The sequence below is a fragment of the Brachyistius frenatus genome, unplaced genomic scaffold (genome assembly GCF_029030835.1).
Source record: "Brachyistius frenatus isolate BFR_SWC_R1_liver_20210118 unplaced genomic scaffold, ASM2903083v1 Contig_52, whole genome shotgun sequence".
NCBI lineage: Eukaryota > Metazoa > Chordata > Actinopteri > Embiotocidae > Brachyistius > Brachyistius frenatus.
The window spans coordinates 504,817-530,001 of NW_027210651.1; the positions used below are offsets into that span (position 1 = coordinate 504,817).

General features: G+C 40.4%; 2 protein-coding genes across 2 annotated transcripts; one reads left to right on the forward strand and one right to left on the reverse strand.

Annotated features, from left to right (window-relative positions):
* Positions 1-884: 884 nt before the first annotated feature.
* On the reverse strand, positions 885-10,878 carry stxbp3 (syntaxin binding protein 3). The gene is made up of 19 exons (XM_069704714.1): positions 10,799-10,878; positions 9,678-9,727; positions 9,477-9,558; positions 9,277-9,353; positions 9,086-9,158; positions 8,884-8,984; positions 8,326-8,471; positions 7,958-8,048; positions 7,473-7,597; positions 7,229-7,327; positions 7,086-7,143; positions 6,919-6,984; positions 6,471-6,548; positions 6,190-6,325; positions 5,745-5,851; positions 5,487-5,585; positions 2,840-2,925; positions 1,905-2,053; positions 885-1,632 (listed from the first exon to the last, which is right to left on the reverse strand). Exons 1-19 carry the CDS (start codon positions 10,839-10,841, stop codon positions 1,529-1,531), a joined length of 1,770 nt encoding a protein of 589 aa, XP_069560815.1. The 5' UTR covers positions 10,842-10,878; the 3' UTR covers positions 885-1,528.
* Positions 10,879-11,771: 893 nt separating this feature from the next.
* On the forward strand, positions 11,772-20,435 carry LOC138624540 (fibronectin type III domain-containing protein 7-like). The gene is made up of 13 exons (XM_069704843.1): positions 11,772-11,781; positions 12,095-12,355; positions 12,936-13,196; positions 14,644-14,904; positions 15,672-15,935; positions 16,065-16,319; positions 16,396-16,653; positions 17,179-17,433; positions 18,141-18,395; positions 19,113-19,376; positions 19,750-19,779; positions 19,918-19,955; positions 20,094-20,435. The coding sequence occupies exons 1-12, from the start codon at positions 11,772-11,774 to the stop codon at positions 19,947-19,949; spliced, it is 2,406 nt and encodes an 801-aa protein (XP_069560944.1). The 3' UTR covers positions 19,950-19,955; positions 20,094-20,435.
* The last annotated feature ends 4,750 nt before the right edge of the window (positions 20,436-25,185 follow it).

Here is a 25,185-nt window from a genome sequence, read left to right on the forward strand (position 1 = left end):
GTATAGTGTTTGTTCCATGAACTTAGCCTATACAAAGCCTCGTTCAACACTTAAAAGATCCAACGCCCGTCTCGTATTTAGCCTTTTGAAAACACAGGAAATGTGTACTATGTTTCTGTATTGTGTTTAGTCTTGAGTATGCAGTTCACCATCTAAATGCTATGTAAGCGAGACACAGTGCCTGTTGGAGAAGTAGGCCAGATGCGATCTATACTTCCATTACGGGAGTGGAAAGGTCAAATTTGTCATGAAACATTTACTAGAATTTAGCCAACTGATTATGGGGAGATCGCGTGGTTGCTGAGAAACTACAATTAAATCTAAAATAAGAAACATGATTTGTACCTGCAATTGTATTATTGACAAAGAATTTTGTAAATATTAATTTAACTTTGACGTTGCCTTTTCACTTCTGCTCACTGTTCTGTCCTTTTCAGATCCGGAGGTGCACCTCCAACTCCTTAAGCTTAATGTTGGAGATTGTTTTAATGAAATACGGATGTTAAAAAAAAAAAAAAGAACTTGGAGCTTTTTCTTTCCAGACATCCTTTGCTCATATTTGGACACTTGAGAACATAATTCATCACATCGTGTCATGTGCTCATCAATGCGCGTTACATGCGCGCTCTGGTACTTCAACAAATAGCACGACAGCCCTGCTGCTGAACACACAGCTTTCTGTTTAAAGAAGTGTTTGTATGAGTTTTTTCTAGTAATGAATATTGTGTTATTACCGGTTTGATGGGCCAGGCAGACTTTTACCATCTTCTTTTATCTCTTGTTTATCCTGCTCAGACAGGGCCTCAAGAAAATCCCTTCCATTGTTTGTATTATTAATTATTTAGCTCCAACAAACGAAGCAACATTAACCATAAAGAGCTGAAAAGATTTGAACCACTTCATCCGTTTATTAGTCAGTTGTTCAAGTCAAGAAAAAAGTAAATACTCTATGTTTATAAACACTTCATGTAATTTGAAGAGTGATTTTAACAGACGTGACCGAAACAGTCAGAACGGCATAGCAGTGCTTACGTACAGTATATACATCGGCTGTGTGCTACCTTCCACCACCTTCCTGTCTCTGAAGGTTTCTCACAAGTCATTCTGCTCGAAAAACAGCCATCAATTTCTTTTAAGGGCAAAGGCAAACACAAACACAAACAGGCAGGTTAGACAATTTGTACATAAAATGTTCTTAGTAGGATGAGGCCAATTAACTTTCAATAAGATCTATGTTATCAGATGTCAGTATCGAGCTCGGTATGGCCTAAGCAGGCCATAGTCTTAGCTATTGTTTGCCCTTTGCTGAGTGAAATGACCACATTAAAAGAGAATGTGTCCCCATACCTACCAATATAAATGATCATCAGGTTTGAAAAGACATAAAGATGAGTATAAAAGGTAAATTCCCTTCAGTTTTTCCTTCCTTTTCCTTCAGGAGGCTGAGTTGAGTGCACTGTGCTGAGTGATTTGAGATCTAGGGGAGCAGGGGGAGTTAGGGGAGATGTTAGTTGGAGGGCCGGACGTCTCAGGCGTTGCTCCTTTCCTCTAATGTAAAGGTTTCCATCGGGCCTTTGCTCAGGACCTTGATGTCATCCAGGAGGCTGGTGGGGGTCAAGATGTGCGAGGAGCCTGGACGCAAAGGAAGCGCAATCATTGGATCTCGAGTTAGATAAAAGAAATGATGAAAGTAAATCCTGTCCCCAAACTCTAATCTGTTCATCCTTGAGGTCAAGTGAACAACTGTGTCACATTTGCTGAATTTTCATCCAGGTGAACTTGTAGAACTGGAGCCGTCTTAGTTTAAATGAAAGGCAACAACCCACTGAGACACCAAGTCACCTCTGTTATAGTCTAACAAAACGAGTCCCTGTCTGGAGATATAAAGTGAGGTCCACGCTCACCTATGATGACCTCGCAGGATTTCACTGCCTGTGTGACCTCGTAGGCACAGCGCATCTCAGAGAAGCTGATTCCCCCGATAACAAAGATGATGAGGCGTGAGCCGCTGCGACGTTCGTCCTGAGAGCTGGCTTTGTGCTTCTGCCGGGCGCTGTGGAGCAAAGAAAGGGAGGAGATCAGAAATTTACTGAGAAAAAAATTCAAGGGAAAAATTCAGAGCCCGAATGTTCACGTTGTTGAAAGAAAAATCAAAATCAGCATCCTGGCTAGAAAAGACCGGGAGAGGGTGGGTGGGTGGGGAGATGTAGCTGAAACTGCCTGTAGTAGCACAAATCATCACTGGAGGGCGCCAATTTATCAGCCTGTTACTGTCTGCATTTGCATGTAAAAACATACCTTCTGTGTGCTAGTTTGAATTTTCCTCAGAAGACAACCGCTGATTACATTGGAGGAATTAATAGTATAAAGAAATAAACTGAGATTACATAGAATATTTCTAACCATGAAAACATCAAATGCAAACACCTGTAACAAGACAACAGTTTTCACACACTCTCATTTGCCAGAACTTTTGACATCAAGTTGGTAATTGGGATGAACACTATAAAGAAAGTCTGACTGGAGTCAAAGTCGTATATCACTGCAATCAGGCTACTAAACGCTGACAGCGGGCATTTCAAATGACTGACGCAATCTTTGAATTTGATTGCTTGTATGGACTGATAACTATAATATTTGATAACTTATTTTCAGATACCGCTGCTCTTCTCTTTCTGTTGACTTCTGTATGTTAATATGATCTGTTGCCTTTGACATACGGCCGAATTATTTTTGCTTTTACGTTTTTAAAGGTGTGTGTATGGACTGGGTAAGCTGCAAGTGAAGTGCCCATTTTGGGATCAATAAAGTTGTCTGGATCTGTAGGTGAGGAGCTCACCTGACAGCGCCGGAGCCGTTCCAGGCGGCAGGACACTCCGACTGGTGCGGCCATTCTCTGGTGTCCAGTTTGTTCTCCACAGCATCCTGTAGGTAACAGATACTTAGTTTATCTGTCACAAGTCAAGTCCCACAGAGAGAAAATCTGTGGGATAATGTGGCATAACTCATTTAAATTGACTTCTGTGAGGTGTCCTATTTACAATCAATCTAGTAACCCAGAGGAACATTTTCTGGAGTTCGACAGGTCAGTGGTCACCTTATAAATGTTATGAGATGGTCTGAGCACCAACACGTTCAGCAAAAAGCTCCGTCTGACCAATGAGTCAACACAAATTTGACCTTTCACTTGAAATGGCATAAAAACACGAAGTTGTGAGAGTTCTTCGCCCACCTGACTTCAAGTGGAAGTTGTTTTATTTTATAATGAACAGAGGTCATTATCAGAGAAACACATGGAATTTTGGTGCCATTCTTCTCAGAAGTAAAGTGACTAAGAGCAAGACTCCAAACTACAGGGACAGCATGTAACAACAGAGCAATATCTACTGCGAACTACAAGGTGCATCCAGAGAAGTCAAAACACAAGAGAAACTATGCTGTCAGGCTCTGCTCAGTCTCAGTGATGAAGCTCATTGTTTTTGTATTTTAGTGTTTGGGATGAACACTATAAAGAAAGTCTGACTGGAGTCAAAGTCATATATCACTGCAATCAGGCTACTAAACGCTGACAGCGGGCATTTCAAATGACTACGAACTACAAGGTGCATCCAGAGAAGTCAAAACACAGAGAAACTATGCTGTCAGGCTCTGCTCAGTCTCAGTGATGAAGCTCATTGTTTTTGTATTTTACAGCTTTTTACTGATAAATACAGACTGAACACAGAAGAAGAAGATTAGCATGAACTTATTTCAAACGGATTTCCTGCTGCTACGCTTCAAAAACTCGTCTTTTTTTCTGCTGCAAGAGGAAACCTTTGATGATACTTTGCAGGTGCTGAGGTGGTGAAAACCGCTGAGATAATAACAAGAGCAGGAAGACACAAAAGATCTTGTTATGTCACAGATCACGTAGCGTTCATGCCCTCTGGATGATAGTTGATCTAATTTAACCTGGTGTTTTCCTGATAAGATACCATTACCAACCAATGGAAGAAACCAATACTGCATTTATTCCATGTTTTATGGCTGACAGCTCGTATAACTTACCCGATTCAAAAGAAAAGGTCACCAGCAAACTTAATCACAAGACAGATTGAAAAGGGTAAATGAAAGCACGGCACTTTCAATGTGTATCTATTTACAGTACAAACTGTAACAAGGCAGCAAATCACAGTGAGATCCAGCCTCAACACAAAAGGATCTCAACGTACTATAATAACCTCTAATATGGAACGCATTTAACAGACAGTAAAAGCTTTTGAACATCTGCAGCTTTGGATGTTCAATCAGAAACAGAAGGATCCTCCTCGGAGATCAACAAACAAGTGCGACCTTATTGCGCCTCTTAGATGCTGTCGTTTACGAACGGATAAAACGGTACAGAAGAACACAAACACATATGTAACGCTGGCTATCAGATGACCTGAATTTTGATAACCTGCTTTTGTTCTCCTCTCACAGTTCTGTTCGCCATTTTTCTCACGAATAGCATTCAGAGGAGGACTGAGGAGGCACAGTGACCTACATAGAGCCACCGGCTGACTGTGGTGAGACATAACGTTTTCAACAGGTTTTCAAAGGACGGTATGTAAATGTATATCAAGTGAATAAAGACGTGCAGTACAGTGATGTGCACGGAGCAGAGAGAAGCAATAACCTTTGTGACGAAGTATTCCCAGTAACATCATTTGAGTAACATCAGTGCCGGAGTTACACGTATTTTTGAACATTTGTGATTTACTCCTTGACCTGAAACTTCAGCAGAGAGACATCAGATTTTGTGTCAAATTTTTTGTGAACAGAAGGAAGTCGCAGGGAGCCAAATCCAGGAAAGTACGGGTGGTGAGGAGGTACGATTGTGTTGTCACAGGCGCTATGAGCGTAAACGTTGTGAAGTTGGAGAACCGACGTGCCAGCGTGCCGCAGTTCACGTTGTTTGCGGCGACTATTTTCCCTCGGACGCCTCAGAAGGTCACCGTGTCGACAGTCCGACGCCGGGGAACGAATTCACGGTGCACAACCCCACAAATGTCAAAGAAAACGCTCCTCTTTGTTCTCAGGTCTTCAGTCTTGGACATTGAGGTTCTGCCCCTCTTGAAACACAAATGCTCCTCAAAACACCTCAGCCAGGCCGTTGGTTCGTTGCCGCAGGCTCTCTGAAGCCTTCCAAGAGTCTCTGCTGCCGATTTCACGAGTTTCACACTAAATTTGATGTGCGCCGTCTGCTCATGTTCGCAGTGAAATTGCAAGTGCAAGTATACCAGCAGTCACAGCAACGCATGTAACTCAGGTGCTGATGTTGATCAAGTGATGTCACTCTGGATACATACTCACAAAGATTATAGCCTCACCCTGATGCAGGTGCTTCACTGCGCTGCATTCATGCACAACAGGAACAGTTTCTGAACTTTTTGTTATATGATCATACAGAGAAGAAATCTGCTAACTAAATACATTATTCTATAAGTCGAGCATCTCTCACTGACCTCCATCACATCTTTTATGACAGGAGTCCACCTGGAAAGGCTGTACCTGTCCTCCTGGGATCGATCCCGTCGGGTTGGTTTGCGAGTGAAGAAATTAGACTGGAACAATGACCAGGAACAAGTTTACACACACAGGAATACAAAAATTAAAAAAATTAAAAACCACGGTGTGAAATTCCATCCGCCAGCTACAATCCGTTGCAATTAAAAGCACTAAATCAAAAAAGAAAAGAAAATCTCTTTCTATCCTCCACATACCGATGTGTTGATAGGGACACCCAGCTCTTTCCAGTTCAGGATAAACTCTCGCTCGTCCTCAATCTTAACGTGCTGGATGAGTTTGTTTAAGTTCTCGTCTGTCGTTCCTGTTTACACCCAACAAACAAAAACCCTAAAGTGAAAATCTCATCAGTTCATTAGGATTTTAACCTTTTCGGCAAATGATTGTTGGTGAGGATCTTGGTCAACAAATAAATTTGGGTTTTGGGTTGTTGTTTAGGGGGAAATTACTTTCAACTTGAAAATAAAATCCACCTTCTTGGCATCACCACTGAATTAAAAAATAAATAAAAAGAAGTCAATCAAATCTAAGAATTTCTTTTAAGATAGACTGCCAGTAGTTTATAGCCAGGCTTCAAAGCAAATGACTATTTCACAGAGTATTAATACACAGACAGTGAGCGGAGAGCAGTCCGCTGCCTACCGTTGAGGCTGAAGATGTAGAGCAGCACAGCTCTGATCTTGTCGTGGGTGCTGTACGGGTGGAGCAGCACCGGCAGCAGAGTCCTCATGGGATCTTTCACCTTCACCCCCTCCACGTCTGAACCTACCGCGAGGTCCTGCAGAGAGACACGCAGCTTCTTTTACATTTAGAAAACAGACCAGCACAACTACCACACCTGGGCTGAACCTCCGGAAGGTCAAGAGGTCAGACTCAGAAAATAAGAAAAGTAGTCGCTCCGCCAGAACAGAGCGCAGACAGACCTGCTCAGCTTTGCAGAGTTTCTCCACGTTGGAGAAATGTTGCATGCATTCCTCCGCCAACTGCAGGTGAACCGTTTTCTAGAATTCAGACAGAAAAGTTAAAACCAATAAGAACAGAACAGTACATTAAGTGTTGTTCATGGAGTTTCAAAGGATTTCCTTTCATAACTTCTATATTTATTTAATAATATGTATCCACCATAGAGGCCATATTGTTCTGCAGCTAAAAACATGATGAAGCCATGATAACAGGCTGTGGAGGAACCACACCCAACAGCAACATAATGATCGCCGCGCTCTGTAATAACTGGAGGGAAGCAAATAATACTAAGCTTAACAACCAGAAGAAGACTCAGGAAGAAATGATGCTAAAACCTCTAACTCAGGTAAGTGGTGTTACAGCTACCACTCCACACTAAAAACCATTGATTATACTGGTACGTCATACCTCTGTCAGCTGTTTACGGAAAGAGGGCATCTTCTTCATCATCTCGGCCAAATTCTTAATTGTGATCTGGGAAAAAAAAAAAAAACGTCAAATATTTGCTCAGGAAATGCGTTTGAAGCACAACACACACAGTTCAGGAGATCAGGGAGGAACACACAGCTCGGTACCTTCCCATCCGGCTGTTTCTTGCTCTGTGAGATTTCCTTCACCATCTTGGGGATTTGTCTGTTGTAAGAAAACAAAGGTTAGGCTTCGGGGTGAGGACAACAGGAACGGGAGACTACTGTCTGAAGGATCTTGTGTTACTTACTCCGAGACTTCAGCGATATGCTTGTGCCTCAGCCGGACCCAGAGCATGTCACCCTCGTTCAACAGGGCCTGCTTGTCTGCGCTGTCTTTAGACTTGTACCTGGCCAACAAATTTACACCAGTAAGGGGTCATAAATAAATACCAAAACTTAATAAAATATCTTGTCTGCCACGTGATTAGACAACATGGTGCAGTAAGCAGATAAATGAGTACAGGGAGGTACAGTAGAGAGCGGTTATATTACTTGAAGGTGTCGTTCTGGATGTCAATGAGGTCGTAGGCCATGGCCTGGTAGGTGAGCTCATGCAGGATGGGGCTCACGGGGTCAAAGCCTCTTTCCACTATCAGCAGCTGGGCCTGGGTTTTTCCCTGATTGTAGGGGGGAGCACACAGATAAAAAAATAAAATAAAAAAACATGATATTTAATAAAGTATTTTATATATATATATAAAAAAAAAACTGTTTTTTTTTGTTTGACAATAAACATCTTGCCTTTTCTCTTCACTTTCTTTACAATGCAACCTCTGCTAACTTTTTTCAAATTCCTGGTGAAGAGCAACAACAGTTTAACCTGCTTAAGGCAAAGAGATGTGATATTATTTTACTTTTACATGATACCTTGTTAAGCTACAATGGGAACAATAATAAAAAAAAATTCAGGTTTCTGTTTACTTCCAGGGATAAGACTTTGTTTTGACTGTCAACCTTCTTCCCAGCAGGCGTCTCACCTTCTTCTGCTCGCTGTCGTCCAGCTCGTAGTGTCTGGCCAGCTTGTTGTCCACCAGCTCTGCGAGGGTTTTGGCATTCTCCATGTTGTCTCTAGTTATGACATGAAATGATTACCAGGAGTTATCACAGGCGAGTTAAAACATATTGTTGAGGTTGCATCAATACAAATATTAGTTGATTTAGCAGTTGCAACATATGAAGACGTATCACGTGGACGTTTATGGTGTTTTGGAGCAGCCATTTGGAGGAACATTTTCCTCATTTCCTACGCAAAGGTAACACATTGTAAGCTCTTCTCATAATAGGTGTCACTGCTTGGGGGTTGAGGTGTTCTGTGAGTTTAGAAACTGAATCTACTATGGCTTACTTCTTGTATCTGACCCCTGGGTACTCGTCCAACGTGGCACAGAGCGTGACGAGCTGGTCTGCGAGCGTCTCCAGCGTTTTCTTTTTGTCCTGACTGTTGGGACTGTAGATGCTTTGGAAAGCGCCGGGATTATCACACGTGAACACCTAAAAAAAAACATTCAACACAACAGTGTGAAAAGAAGTATTCTTTCAGCACAACAATTAGCATGTAAGCATGTAATAAAACAGCACATTGATCTTTTTTTAATCTGCAAAAAACTCTCTGACTCCAAATGTCTGAATATTATCAGAAATGCAACATTTGGACTAGTTGCTGTCCCCAAGCCTTTAGGAAAACACCGAGTTTGTTACATCATAGTTTAAAGCAGCCAACGTCCATCAAAGATTCACAGAAAATCTCTTCCTCTAAGTAGAAACAAAATCTGAAACATGTGAATTTCCCCTCGCTGAACAAGTAACCACAAACTCTGCTGTAGATAAAAAAAAAAAAAAAAAAAAGAGGAAACAGAATGTCACAAAACATAACAGGCACACGCCGAGAGCTGCAGACACTCACTTGTGCCTCTTGTGGCATGAAGGACATGTTTATTTCCTTACAGACGCAAATGTACTTCGCACAGTAGAGCTTCATGTTGTTGAACAGGTCATCTGGGCAGTCTGTGGGAACAAAAAGCTTTTAGTTTGCATTTATATATAGTTTTTTTGTCAGTTATTTTGCTATTGAAGTAGATTTAAATAGTGATTTAAAAAGTACTTACAGTCAGTGAAATAAACATATGCTGCTTTGTATTTGGGTTTGGGCTTGAAGTCGGCTATAAAGGCATCCACACACTATGAAAATAAATCAAATTACATTTCAGAAATTATAACAGAGTCATCAGAGTGAAAATTGCAGAAATTAAACTACTAGAACGAAACTTCAACATGATCGTGACATATAATAACGAACCTTAGCGGTTGGTGCCATGAAGTAGATGGCCTTCATTTCAGGAACAGGCTCTCTGTTTTTGTACAAATCCTCCACAACTAAATAACAAACAAAAACAAGATATTTATTTTAAGACATTCACATCCAGACTTCAGTTAGATTGATCTGATGCCTCTATGATGTAAAAAAGAGCGTCTCTCCATCATGGAATCATAACCTACTTGTTATTTTCTCCGACATCAGATCGGACATTTTGCAGCATGACGAGAGGAGCTTGGTGGTGAAGGGGTCCAGAATCAATATCTGTGAAGAAAGATGCATCGTTAGTCACCAATCAGTTACGCATCACTAATTGTTATAATTAGATCTGTAACGTGGAGCTGTTGGGAGTCCATTAGTCTTCTGACTGAAGGTTGTCCTACCTTCCATACTTCAGATTTTTTGCAGTCTGCAATAATTGTGTCTTTTATTCCTGTAAGAGACACAGGACATGATTTAAACGTTATTTAAAACAGCGATGCGCTGTGGAGTCGGACGGGTTACGGCTCAACAGAAAGAAATGCTCGGTGTTGTGACCCACGAAAGATGGCTTCTTTTTTTTTTTTAAACCAAACTATGAATATGAAAAATGAAAAAAAAAGAGTTTACAGCAGTGTTCGTGAATGGAAGTAAACTATCTATAGAGTTGCATGTAATTCAACCCGTAATGAGAACAAAGGCTGACGAAGCGTCTATTTTTTTTTATTATTTTTTTTGGTCACGTAATCAGGTACACATGTTGGATCAAAACACCAAGTTTTGATATCTCGGTATAAATAAGTTTGTCATGTGCATGAAGCATTTCTGTGACAATCACATGGACCTTTGGAGGCAAATACATGATACTACCACACATCCTGATGTTCGTGAAGGCACTGCAGCTCCCAGATGTGGATTCACAGTTCAATCAACAATATCAAAACAACAAAAACAACAAAAATAACAACAAAAAAGCGAATAATATAACTTTCTTGCTGTAATCAATTTGAGACACTGAGGTAATTTCAGTATAACGTCATCAGTTTTCCACGACAGAAAGATGTCTTTGACGAGCTGACGGCAGGTTGTTTTGTTTTGTTTTGTTTGTTTGTTTGTTTTTAATGACAGTTCACAGGAGATGATCATCTTGTGACAGCGTTGCGTTCACATGAAAGAAACGAGGTGCGGCTCCGGGAGACAGAAAGTGTCCTCGCCGTTGACAAGTCTCGCGTACAGCTCTCCGCAAGAGGACCAGCAACGGACAGTTTAGTTCGCTGTTGTTTACCGTGTTGAGTAAACTTGGGAAACTTCCGTTGCGTGGATGGAAAAAACAAACAAACAAACAACAAACAAACAAACAGCAGAATCAAACTGAGCGTCTTCTGTCATTTTCAACTGCAGCTGCGACGTCCCAAAGGAAGACGGAATTAAAACGACACGCAGCTCGCGGCTGTTGATGTCGATAACGAAGTGCGGCGCTGCTTTACGAGTGTATAAAATGCTCTCCTGTCGGAGTAAAACTTACTTTTCCAAACGATCCTTTTCAGCCCGTGATCTGAACCCGCCATCTTGTTTTTCTTTTTCCTTCTGCGCGTCTTTCCTGTCTGTCCGGTGTCCTTTACGTCATCTGCGTCAACAAGTGTGCGACGGAGAAGCTTCTGTAGTTTTACTCTGTAGTCTGTCCGCATGTTCTTTGTTCGGGTGTTTTTGTTTTATTTTTTTTATTTTTTTTTTAGTCTAAATTTAAGGGATCCGGAGAAAAACTGATAAAACGAAAAAAAATAAATAAATAATGACAACAGAGTTGCAGTAAATAAAATAAACGAGATGCTAAATCAACAGTTTTACCTTAAAGTCACAAATTAAAAAAAAAAAAAGAAAAAAGTAAGAGCTACCAAATTAAGAGTTAGTCAAGAAATAAGACATGTTTGATTTTTTTATTTTTTTTATTTTTTTTGATGAATAGTCAAAATCTCTAAATACCAAGTCAAGCAAAAGTCAAACTGAAACTTCTGATTTCACACTTGTGAGGTTTTTCAGTTTTAGGAGAGTCCTATTTTTTTTATTTTTACTTTTGTTCTCAGTTTTGACTCACATTTGTATTATCTATTATCTCCATTTCTGTGTGAAGGGCAGCGATCTGAGGCCTCTAAGCGAGGGAAAGCCCAATTCCTCTGCCAGGCCCACACATGCCACAATTTGATACTGAGTCTTGTCATATAAAATGCCATACCTAAAGGTGTTCCCTTCTCCTGCTATTCAACCCCCCCCCCCCAAAGTGGATGTCTGTGTATGATTGGACATTTGCCTCCAAGTGGGCGGAGCTAAATGCAGGTATTTACACTAACATAAGCAGCACATATGTCTAAGAAAAGGTAAAAGCATCAGAGAGAAGTGTTTTAAAAAAAGAAGTCTGCGTAAAACAGTGAGAGGATCGTTTCCAGAGGCAAAAGGAGAAAAATGGGTGTTATGAAGGGGCTGGTGATTTTTGGCTTGATATGCTTACAGGTACAGTAATGGAATACATTTCTTAAGATGAATAGCTGATTTTAAATTCAGGCACAAAAACAACCTTAAAAGTGGTTAAGATAGCATGAACAGTTTAATCCTTTGATTTGATGAAAAACTAATATAAATAACATTTTCTCATTTAAATTCGTAGGCTGCAGCAGCATCAGGTACTGTATGTTCTCTTTGTTCCAGCACATTCCACTGTGAATGTTTTATCACAGTCACGAGGATGAAGAAGCACAAAACCTTGATTGCATTATTATATTCATGTCTCGGGATGATAAACGTGCGCTGCGATCGCTCTCCTCAGGTTTCGAAATATCGATTTTTTCTGCAACATCCAAGGCCGTGATTCTGCGATGGACCAGGTTCTCTGGAGCCGCTTCGTACAAGATCACCGTTGCCCCCCGAAGCTCTGAAAACAACCCCGTCGCGTTTGCCTCGTTTGGTCCCAACACAGTGATGGGCTCCGTCAACTCGCTGTCCCCGAACATCGTGTACGTCTATACAGTTGAAGCTCTGGGTGATTCTCAAGAAACCCTGAGCTCTACATCCATTATTTCGTCAACGGGTGAGTGACCCACCCTTCTGTCCCAACCTGTAATATTTAGTAACACAGTGATTTCTTTTTGTCCTTAATTATTATTATTTTTTAATAATATTTCAAGCTGTTTTTACTTGATATTAGGATGTTGTGAGAGTTTTACTTTGTCCTAATAAATTGTATACAGTACAGTTTATTCTTTCATGTTTAGATTCATCCTTTTTTTTTTTTTGGACTAAATAACAGGAGATCTGGAAAAAAAAAAAAAACACCTGGATATACGGAACAATAATTGATATCAAAATGTGAATGTAAATATTGAAATGTTAATAAAAAAAAACTAAGAGATTTGAGTGACCTGTTCTGGGCAGAGGAGCACCAAAGAGTCACCGCCATTTCTTAGACTAAAAAAGATGACTCTGCCCCTCCCTGTGATAAAAACATTATGTGAAAACATCTTGTCGATATATTCAGTGAATAATAATGTACCCAGGGGATTAAAATAAAGTCTTGTTTCCTGTTACTTAAGGCCATAAATCTGAGGTAAACATTGGAGATTGCTGAGAAGATCGAGCTCTCTGATCTGAACTGTTCGTCACTCTTTCAGCCCCTGATGCGATAGATCCCATCCAGACAGTGAAGCCAAAGGACAGCAGGACCCTGATGGTGGAGTTTAACTTGAGGACAGGGGCGACTCACTACGTCATACGTGTCCAGAACACAGACGGCTTCCACAGAGAGGACGTAGTGTTCTCCTCCCCTGCTCAGATAAAGGACCTCACACCGTACACTGAGTACAAGCTCAGCATCCTGGCTGTGAACAGCGCAGGCCGCAGCCAGCCATCACTTCCAGTGACTGGAAAGACAGGTACGGTCGGTTTATCCATTTATTATTTTATTCTAGTGCAGGATTTGGGATTTTAACACATTTCTAATTCCACAGCTAGAAAACAAAACATTCAAATTCAATGGGGAAAAAAAAGGACATTCAAAGGCTGGTCAATGTATAGAAATGGGTCTCGTGTTCATAATACTGTTCTTATCAGTCCTGGCGCCCTGCAGAAGTCACCTGATCTGCCTTATTGTCCCACAGCAGAGTCACTATATACAGTAGAGCACTGTGAGTGAATGTGTACACATAATCTGTGCAAATCCAGGTATGTTTTATCCAAGAAATGTATCAGCGTACCTGAGGGACTCTCCTGTATTGGTGGCAACTATATCTGCCCCCCCCCTTCCTGTGTCAAACACAAAGAGCTGTCACCTCTTACCTCTAGTCCCATCCCAGGGGGAATATTTGATCCGCATGAGTCACAAAAACATCCAGCAAGTAGTTTCATCATGTGGTGTGAAACTGTTTGACATTGGATCTTATTTTCAGGAATTTAATATGTTAAATGTTATCCTTGTGTGGCTTCCTGGTGGTGGACAGTTACCCATCTTGATCTTACAAAAATACAAACAAAAAACCATCTCCCTCCTTCGCCATCTCTTACTCTCAATCAGAAAAAAAGGGAAAAGACTATTTAAGATAACAAACAATTCTGTTTTATATCTCTTCAGAAAATAATTAGGTCTAAACAGCTATTCTCTCTTTTTTACCTACAATTTTTAATTTTTTTTATAAAACTGAAAAGTGTCAGCAAAATTTAAAAAAAGTAAATTTAACATGTTAAATTATTTGTTGCTATATTTTATACAATATGCAAACATATATCATATGACCCTCAAAACTTTGCTTCAAAATTGTACAAATTTCTCAACTGACAAAATAAACTAAAACGAAAGTTAAAAAAAAAATTACATTCATGTTTTGTTTATTCTGAGTGATTTTTAGAGCATGCGAAACTAAATGTTCGAACGTAGGCAGAAAGTTGTGTTCTTGTAAGATACAGTGGGCTGATCGAAAAATAAACCATGAACTTTTATTTAAAACGATCCCCATAAGCAAAAAAACATTCAAAATATGATGTTTTGCCTGATTTAAATCTTAAAACAACTAATAGAAAATATTGATTATTGAATTATTACTGAACGACTCAAAGATCATGTAAAATTGACTTTCTCTGACAGATTTAAAACTTGACTTGTAAGTCAAAAGTCTTAAAAACAGAACACCTGAATGCAATGCTAATGTGATATTTTGCGGCCGCTTGGACTTCACTGGGCCAAAGTCCAGACGGGAAGGTAATGAATAGAATTTATAGGAATTTTTTACTACAAACCATTTAGGTTTTAACTATTCAAACTCTCCATTTTAAAGAAAAATCCTCCAGAACGGTCCTCATCATGTAAAACTGTCTTCTCCTCCACAGTTTTGCCGTCTCCTCAGTTCTCCGCCTCGTCTCCCAGCAACGACAGCATCGTCGTATCCTGGGTCCCCGTTGCTCATGCTGTCCAATACAGCCTGTCCGTATACAAGTTGGCCTCAATCACCAACATGAAGCACAACACCACAAGCACCAACTTGACCATCTCCGGCCTGGACGCCGGCTCAACGTACACCATCAGGGGCCACGCTTGGGACCCCGAGGGCCGACAGGGAGAGGCCAGTTTGTACATCAACCAAACCACACGTAAGGAGCTACTTAGACACTCCTCAGTCTGTCAATCTACACTCTGAGTTTAATCCAAGTGTACCATGTGAGATTATACAGTAACCTTCAGGAATCACACTTCTGCATGAAGAACGTTTGCATTTATATATGAGTGTGTGTGTTACAACAGTATCAGGTGATCTGTAAAAACTGTTTATGCTCTATTTATGTCGCCACGATGACCTCCAAACCATTATCTTTATTCAGTGAATACTATGAAGCGTTAAATGCACCAGTACAAAGTGAGGTCTTCAAAGAGTTTAAATATATATTTTTTTCTATTTCATGTGGTCATACCACAATGGGAAAAAAAAATACTAAATTGTTGTCAAGTTAGAGTTTAACTCAAAGCCTGTGTGCATGTGAAGGATTTGTTGATTTCTGTACAAACAAAACTATTAAAAAAAATAATTTCAAAGATCCTGTAATAGAATTAAAACTCAACATAAGTGTTGGGAGTAAAATATCAGAAGTATCAGAAGTAAAATATTCTCTTTCAGACAATTGTAGAAATGTATTGATTTAAGCTGTTTTGTATAATAATATGTAGAAAAACATCATATTTTTGTCATTTATAGTCTAAAATCTTAATGTAAAAAGGTTATTAGTAACTACAGTTCTCTGAAAAATACACCGGAGCAAACCGCAATATGTTGAACTATCATAAAGTAGAGAAAAGCAGTCAAATAATCTCACTCGTACATTAAATTGGTGCCCGTGTGTCTTCACGTTTTGTCTTCCAACAGGCCCTCCAACTCCGTCCTCCATCAACGTTTCTATGGTGTGGAATAACGGGGAGGCGGGACTCTCTGTGTCCTGGGAGCTCGACCAGGCGGATCATGGACCCGTTGAGTACCACGTGATGAGTGACCAGAACCTCACCTGTTACACCACGTCCAGCTCCTGCGTCCTGTCTGCGGTGGGCTGCGGTGAGGTGCACACCGTCCGGGTGACCGCCTCGAACGAGGCCGGGCCCAGCTACCCGTCCAGCCCCGTGGTCTTCATCACATGTGAGTGGACGATGTGGATGAATGTGGATTTAACAGGCCATTAAAGGCCATCAACAAGTGGGCCCTTTTGTGGACATTGTATAGTGTCGGCATGCGTGATTAAACTCCCCAACCCTCCTGTGCTGTCAGTCCCCTGCCCACCGGAGTCTTTGGCTCTTGTGGAGTCGTCGGAAGAAAACTGCACTCTGACGTGGAACACGGTGCCTCACGCCGACAGCTACGTGGCCTTCATCAAGAAAGGTGACTGCAGCGAGGAGAGCTGCAACACCACCAGCAACCGCTGCACCTACCGCTGCCAGTGTGGCTACACCTACCTGATGGCTGTGTTGGCGTTCAACCAGGCCGGCAGCAGCCCTGAAGGGGAAGCCCTCAACAGCACCACCGGTGAGTAGCAGCGGAGATTCAATGAGACTTGATTTCCTTCTCTTCCTGAATATGTGTGTTTACCTGAGTGTTTCAGTGCCCTGCTGTCCCGAGGGCGTGTCCGTCTCCACGGTGAGCACCGACACCCTGGAGATCACGTGGACGGCGTCGCGGGGGGCGGAGCTGTACGAGACCCGGGCTGCGGACAGTTCAGAGGTCATCCTCTGTAATGACACGGCGCCAGTCTGCGCCCTCTCCGACCTCGACTGCGACAGCTCCTACAGCGTGGTGGTGACGCCCTGCAATGAAATCAGCGGATGCAACCGAGCTTGCGAAGCTCACACCAAAGACACAGGTAGAACTATCCTACTCACAGTATGTATGTATTCAGCAAATATCCACGTTCATTTTGCAAATTCTGTTTGGTTCACTTGAACAGTCACTTTGGAGCAAACTTCAGTTCCTAGATAGATAATGAAATACAACACAAATACTTTATCTATATAAAATATTCACACGTGCAAAGAGTTCGGTACAAAAGGAACAACATTTTTACTTCATCTTTTATCTTAGAAGCTAAAATATTTTAGGTTGTTAGAAGGTTTAGAAACTTTTTGACGGAGGAACTCACAACATACTTCACACCAGTATGATGAAAAAACCTGGAGTCATCACATTTCATTTAGAAAGTACCCAACTATTATACAATATATTATCATAAGTACATCTCATATAATTATAGTTTTGCATCCTTAAATTAGAAATGATGAGTCGGTCAATACCTTGAATGATTAAATGATCAAAAACTACTAGTTGTAAGAAAACATGTTCACAAAATGTCTGAGCACAGTCCACCGACGCCTTCCTCCGTCCCCTCCAGCTCCCTGCATGCCGATGAATCTGATGCTGAATCTGAAAAACTCCTCCTGCGTCAGTGTCAGCTGGACAGCGGACAACGGGGCAGCGACGTACACTGTGAGTGCAGAAGGAGACGACGGGACACTCACCTGCACCTCCAGCGGGAGCAGCTGTGACATCACGGACCTTACCTGTGGCTCCACCTACGAGGTCAGCGTCATAGCGACCGGCGCTGCCGGCCAGAGTTTACCCAGCTACTCTGACTCCATAGAAACAGGTAAGATATCGAAGGTTGGGTTTTATACATTCAATCAAAAAGTGCAGAAAAAAGGCTTCTGGCAGTGGTTCTTGTCATTGATTTGTAAGACTTTGTATAACTAGTATTTCACAAGATGTTCTAGGTGGGTGTTTTGATCATAAATGGTGAGCAGAGAATCTCTGGAAGAGGAAGCATTTGAAGTTGTGAAGGTATTCAGATCTTTAATTCGGTAAACGTGGAACTACAACAATGTAGAATTATACGAGTTTAAGTCTTGCACTAGAAATCTTACTTAAGTAAAGTTATGTACAGTTTCATCAGGAAAATCTACTTAAGGATAATTAAGTAGCCACACTGAAGCAGAATGACCCGTCAGTGCTATAGAGTGCCTATTGAAACTGGTTGACATCTTTTCACAGGACTCTCTGTATCCTTTTTTCCAACCATATCTACAGATTAAATAATAACAAAGCCTGTCTGCTAATAATACAAACTTTCACGCCTAAATGTTGTGCAAACGTGTAAAATTAGTGGAGTGCCCCTTTAATTAAACGCTTTCCCCATGCCGACTTCCATTCTAAGCGCATAACAAATTAGTTTAAACATTGGGGACTTTTGTCTGTAAATATTAAAATATACATCTTAGAACAATAACTGAATGATGTTTGATCTTCGTTAGAAATGTTAACAGCAACTGTACAGTTTTGCGTCGGCTTCTTTTGCAGAACCGTGTTGCCCGGTGAATCTGACTGTCCGTCAGGTGACTCAGGCCATGACCAACGTCTCGTGGTCTCACGCCAAGGGGGCCCACTCGTTCGTCACCTCTCTGACGTCACCGCGCGGTCACGCCCGCTGCCACACCCAGGACTCCCACTGCCTCATGGGATGCATCACCTGCGGCACCAACTACACCGTCACCATGGAGGCGTTCAGCCACAGCGGGCGCGCGTCCAACTGCACCTATCGGGGCTTCTCGTCCAGTGAGTGATGATGTCTTCGGCCCACGAACACACAAAATGGTTTTAGAGCAGTAAACTTTGATTTATAACTTGTCCCACAAAGAATAAAACAATACAAGTCATTTTTGTCCACAACTGAGGACAGAAGGTGCTGGTGGATTTTACACCTCAAAGTCTTCAAGATCCTTTAAGATTCATTTCATAAGATAGTCTAATTAGAGTTGCAGGAATTAAACCCTGCACAGACAGTATTATTAGTATTTTAACATAACATTTGTGTGCTTCACTGCAATAAAAGCAGTCATTTAAATATTAATGGGTTCTATTCCATTTATTTATGAAAACATTTATATCGATTGATTGATTTGTGATTTTTAGAAGAGTCAGTGTAAACACATAAATAGAAGGCACACATTTTCTCCGAATAACAAAACAAAAGCAGTAAACAACCTTTGAGCAGTGACATTAAAACAGGTTGTTTTCACAGCGTTTCTAAAGCGTTGTGAGCAATAAAGAAATAAGAACGGGAATAAAGAAGATCGGTTTTGAATTCTTCTTCTATATTATCACTTTGAATCGGAATACTGTTAATATTCAGAGTTAAAACACAGTTATATATCTTTTTCCATCAGTTTTTAGAAAATGTGCCTGTTTTAAGAAAATAATCTTGTATTCTTTGAGATAATACATTTCCAAAGAGGCCGAAGAGTCACTTCATCAGTGTGCGTTTTCTCGCAGGCGGGTGCTGTCCGTCGGGCGTCAGGCTGTACGGGATGACCAGTAACTCTATGCGGGTTTACTGGCGCAGCGGTGGCAGCAGCCACGGCGCCGTCGTAGAGGTGGTGGGCAGCGGCAGCGGCAACTACACCTGCAGCGCGTCTCCCGGGGAGAACAGCTGCGACATCGAGAACATCCAGTGCGGGGACGTCTTTAACGTCGTGGTGGCCCCGCTCACGCCAGAGGGCGGCAAAGTCCTGTTCTGTCCCCAGCGGCTGTACTCAGGTAGGACAGTCGAGTCTTAATGTCCGCTGGTGTGACATACTTTTGTCTTTTTTGTCTTTTTTTTTAATGCTGAACCTTTTACCTTTTGATTAAGTTATAACAGCCAGCTTTTTTTTTTAAATTTTTTTTATAATGCCATGTTTTATAATGACAGCGTTCAGTTTTAACACACAAATGAATGCAGTAACTGTTTTTTCAAAATAAAATAATTTTATTTTGGAATAGAATAAAGTGATGCAGCACAGCATTCATTATTAATTATACATGTTCAGCAAAAAGAAACTGGGAACATAAAACACAATTGAAAAACATAAAATAGACTTAGACTAATTTTGATTTTTCTGTTCTTTTTTTTTTTTTTTTGCTCTTTTAGTCACCTGTTCAGGGAGCAATGTTGGCACAGGTATGTTACCTTTCTAATTTTTTTAATCATAATTCATATTTAATTTTGAATAATATAAAGCTATTTCTTCTATTACTATACTAGCAAAAAAAAATGATTTAACATTTTTAATTTGCCACTCTGCTTCAATCTCTTCAGTGATTTACAGAGGGAAGAGAAGTTTGGGCTAGCATACGGTAAGTGAAAATATAATGTCTGACGCTGGACAACAAATGATAGTTACTGTTTTTAGACAGTTACACATTTTAGTAAATAATACTATAGTACTGCAAACTGAATTAACTTTTGATTTTCTGTCTTGATGGCCTCCACAGATACAACACACAACATCTCCATCCTCCTCTTCGTCCCTACATCACCACTGCCCCCCTGGAATGAATGTTATGCTCCTAGCCACACAGAAGAAAACTTAACTATGAGTAAACATGCCATTTGGCCACAATAAATAGGTGAGTAATGAGAAATACATGTTTTGAGAAATTTGTTGTTAAATGATGTTAAACTACGACCGTGATCTCGACGTTCGCGACCAAGCACTTAAACATGACAAAAAAACGAGGAATAGTGAACAACTTGTTTCCATCCTGTGTGTCCTGCTCAAAATATGCATCATAAGACAAAATCTAGATAAGATTTTATTTAGTAAAATTATTTTTTTTAAAAACTTCTAATTATAAAAAATTTGATTGACAAACAATGAGATTTAAATTTACATACTATATTGAGAAGGTTTTGTGTAATTGGGATGATTCATTCATTTTATCCCAACTATTGGGTTAAAAAACAACAAATAAATGATGTCACTAACCAAAAAAATTTAATTGGCAAAAACTGTAACCATGCCCCAACAGACATTTTAATAAACAATGAAACATGTTGCCTCTTCAGTTTAAGAAGTGTTGATTGGAGAATTGCCCATAGCTTCAGCCCCAAGTAGGAGGCCTCCTGATGATAAAGTGTCAGACACTAATTTGTGCATCTTTAATTAAACCACCCTATCAGGTGCTTAATCTTTTAGTGTGTTGTTTCTTATTCTCAGGATGTATTTAACTGTTAATATGTGTAAATCTGATGCATATTTCAGTTATTAAAGAATTTTCTGCATCAGTTTTTGTGTTTTGTGGTTTATGTCATATGTAGACATTTATGAAACTAGAGATGAGACAACAAAAGTTGAATTAAACCAGTAGTCATTCACGTGTATTTTGTTGTTTGTTTCAAAAGAACTATCTTCTTAATGATCACGAGGTATTTTTTTTTAGGCTAATTGTGGTACATCACTGGTAAAACTAACAAAATCTTTAAGTAAAAATACTTCAACAACTAAAATGTGCACAATTAGACTTTAGTTTCCACAACCCTCATTTTCAACTACAGAATTTTTAAGGATTCCATTGATTTATATTATTAATACAACTAATTACAGTTACAAGTTTACACGTGACAGTAACTTGCAATATACAGTGGGTACGGAAAATATTCAGACCCCTTTAAATGTTTCACTCTTTGTTTCATTGCAGCCATTTGCTAAAATCAAAAAAGTTCATTTTATTTCTCATTAATGTACACTCAGCACCCCATCTTGACAGAAAAAAACAGAAATGTAGAAATTTGTGCAAATTTATTAAAAAAGAAAAACTGAAATATCACATGGTCATAAGTATTCAGACCCTTTGCTGTGACACTCATATTTAACTCGCATGCTGTCCATTTCTTCTGATCCTCCTTGAGATGGTTCTACACCTTCATTGGAGTCCAGCTGTGTTTAATTAAACTGATTGGACTTGATTAGGAAAGGCACACACCTGTCTATATAAGACCTTACAGCTCACAGTGCATGTCAGAGCAAATGAGAATCATGAGGTCAAAGGAACTGTCCAAGGAGCTCAGAGACAGAATTGTGGCAAGGCACAGATCTGGCCAAGGTTACAAAATAATTTCTGCAGCACTCAAGGTTCCTAAGAGCACAGTGGCCTCCATAATCCTTAAATGGAAGAAGTTCGGGATGACCAGAACTCTTCCTCGACCTGGCCGTCCAGCCAAACTGAGCAATCGTGGGAGACGAGCCTTGGTGAGAGAGGTAAAGAAGAACCCAAAGATCACTGTGGCTGATCTCCAGAGATGCAGTAGGGAGATAGGAGAAAGTTCCACAAAGTCAACTATCACTGCAGCCCTCCACCAGTCGGGGCTTTATGGCAGAGTGGCCCGACGGAAGCCTCTCCTCAGTGCAAGACATATGAAAGCCCGCATAGATTTTGCCAAAAAACACATGAAGGACTCCCAGACTATGAGAAATAAGATTCTCTGGTCTGATGAGACCAAGATTGAACTTTTTGGCGTTAATTCTAAGAGGTATGTGTGGAGAAAACCAGGCACTACTCATCACCTGCCCAATACAATCCCAACAGTGAAACATGGTGGTGGCAGCATCATGCTATGGGGGTGTTTTTCAGCTGTAGGGACAGGACGACTGGTTGCAATTGAAGGAAAGATGAATGCGGCCAAGTACAGAGATATCCTGGAAGAAAACCTCTTCCAGAGTGCTCTGGACCTCAGACTGGGCCGAAGGTTCACCTTCCAACAAGACAATGACCCGAAGCACACAGCTAAAATAACAAAGGAGTGGCTTCGGAACAACTCTGTGACCATTCTTGACCGGCCCAGCCAGAGCCCTGACCTAAACCCAATTGAGCATCTCTGGAGAGACCTGAAAATGGCTGTCCACCAACGTTCACCATCCAACCTGACGGAACTGGAGAGGATCTGCAAGGAAGAATGGCAGAGGATCCCCAAATCCAGGTGTGAAAAGCTTGTTGCATCATTCCCAAGAAGACTCATGGCTGTACTAGCTCAAAAGGGTGCTTCTACTCAATACTGAGCAAAGGGTCTGAATACTTATGACCGTGTGATATTTCAGTTGTTTTTTTAAATAAATTTGCACAAATTTCTACATTTCTGTTTTTTTCTGTCAAGATGGGGTGCTGAGTGTACATTAATGAGAAATAAAATGAACTTTTTTGATTTTAGCAAATGGCTGCAATGAAACAAAGAGTGAAACATTTAAAGGGGTCTGAACACTTTCCGTACCCACTGTAAAGCTGAATGTCATCAGCATACAGACTGATTTGTTCTTCCTTATGAATTCACCCAAAATTGAGCAAATGCAGGTTCATTATTAGATGTCCAATAATGGAGCCTTGAGGGACACCATGTTTAATGATAAAACAGCTACTACAATAATGGGTTATAAGTTATAAGAGATTGTCAAGCAAAATGTGTCAGCTATTGTGTCAAATGCAGTAATCTATCCATATGCATAACCACCATGTTTTTGGTGTGTCCTATGTATAACACGGAATGATAACTTTTTTTTTTTTTTTTTTTAAATGGTTGCATGACAGTCAAAGATCTTGAGGGTTTACGAGTTTTTTGCAGCTTCATTCTTCAGCCTGTTGTGGAGCTATTGCTTTCATTGTAGACAGCTCCACAGCAGATATACCACTGTGTATCACGTACAACAGCTCTGGCCCAAGTTTTGTGATCAGATTCTAGGCAGGAATATATATGCATATATCTAAATCGTTGATGCCAAACTGATAATAAAAAAAAAATACAAATAATAAAATTACTTCATAAAAATAAATTATGATATCGTAATGTTTGGATCTGCTCCTCCATACAGTGAAAAGAAAAGCGCTGAGCTCAGCAAATTCTGATTTGGTGTTCAAGCTGTTGCTATCGTTCGATCATCAGATTTCACATTAGGTTTACGTACACAGCCACCGGGAGAGGTAACATAGGACGATGGTTAATCACCTGTGTGACCACAAGATGTCAAATTAAACCACCACATCACCTGCCTTTACATGAGCCAAGTGCACCTCTGACTCTGTGGTGAACAGCTGCCGTGCACAGCTAAAACATGAGACAAGACTCAGCCACAGTGAAGGAATTATTTTAGACACACAGGTGTCAGAGATCTTTTAGCGGCTTGTGTAACATCTCACTGAAAACAACCAATTGAGATAGTTTATGTAACACTTGTTGTACCTTCCTATACATGATCCTTAGAGGATGCACACATGTATGTCCACAAGAGCCTTTTCTTCTCATATTTTCTTTTTATTGTCTGAATTATGTGCTGTCCTGGAAAACATGAGAAAATAGAAACGTTTTCAAGCCAAAGCTGAGGCCGCAAATGGACAGTGGCCTGTTTTTCTTTGTGTTTTCAACTTTATTGTCTTGAAATATCATTTTTAGGGACAGCACTGAGACTTGAATGTAACAATGACTAGAAATTTGTGGGAAATTGCATCATAGGATGCTCAATACCTGTGACCTGTAACAGTGTCTACTTCAGGACAATATAACAGCTGCGTAAAAATACAAGGTGTTCACATCACTTGTCCTTATTCACCGTGCTTCAAAATTGCTCTTTTGTTTAAGCGGGGCAGCTAAAGTTTCTTGGCACGTTTATGGCCCATATCCGCTTTCATGTTGTCTTCCTTTTTTTTCAAATACATGATGAGGAGCGAGGAGGTGATAGCCCTTTATTCTCCTGTGATAAAAGAACCCCTTTCAGCCCCGCATGTAGCCTACATAAGTCAGCTCAGGGATTAACCTATTGAGGAGGAAATGAACTTTTCCATCCAACCACACGAGCAAACACCATCAAAAGATGACCGTTTAAGAAAGACATTACTTAGCAACAGCTCAGAGCATGGCGTATTTTGTAAGTACATCCCATTTAGATGAAGCCCCAATTCCCAAGTTTGCATTTCTGACTTCAGTTTCAGTGGCACTTGTCTCCTTTTTCTTAGGCGGGGCCCTCCCAAACCTTTATCTCTTTGGTTCAGGTCATTCACTGTGTTCTCATGTATTGTTACTCAGATGAAAAAGATGCATAAAAATGTGTGAGGTCGCAGAATACCTTTAGATTTTTCTTATTTACAGTAAATATTGATGAGGAAAGGTGGAAAGAGAAGAGACCGATGTAAGAACCTCTGACTGGAGAGGAATAAACAATAAAGAGACACACGGAGAACAAATGGATTACAGACATAATGTCTTGACAGTATACGATACGTTCATACATGGACTTATGTTATGAGGGATATGAGATGAGGGGGGATGGGTTGTGTTAGTAGGTCAGTAAAGTCAAGTTGCATTTTACATGGGGGCTTTTTCTAGTTATGACATTGCTGCAATAAGATCAATGTCCACAGTCTGGACTTTACGAGTGTAATAGTGATCGGTTGTCAAGGAACATTAGAATAAAGGCAATTCAAAGTGCTTCACATAAAACCATTAAAAGCATCCAAACATAAGGCAAAAGAAAAGGACATTTAAAAACAATGAAGAACAGTGATTAAAACATTAAGCAAGCTAAAATTAGGATAAAAGTTA

Coding starts and splice junctions, on each gene's coding strand:
- stxbp3 (XM_069704714.1), bottom strand. CDS start 10,841: ATGGCGGGTTCAGATCACGGGCTGAAAAGGATCGTTTGGAAAA. Junction 9,559..9,677: donor AAAAATCTGAAGTATGGAAG/GTAGGACAACCT, acceptor CTTTCTTCACAG/ATATTGATTCTGGACCCCTT. Junction 8,985..9,085: donor ATATGTTTATTTCACTGACT/GTAAGTACTTTT, acceptor TTGTTCCCACAG/ACTGCCCAGATGACCTGTTC.
- LOC138624540 (XM_069704843.1), top strand. Junction 19,377..19,749: donor TCCCCAGCGGCTGTACTCAG/GTAGGACAGTCG, acceptor TTGCTCTTTTAG/TCACCTGTTCAGGGAGCAAT. Junction 19,780..19,917: donor AGGGAGCAATGTTGGCACAG/GTATGTTACCTT, acceptor CAATCTCTTCAG/TGATTTACAGAGGGAAGAGA.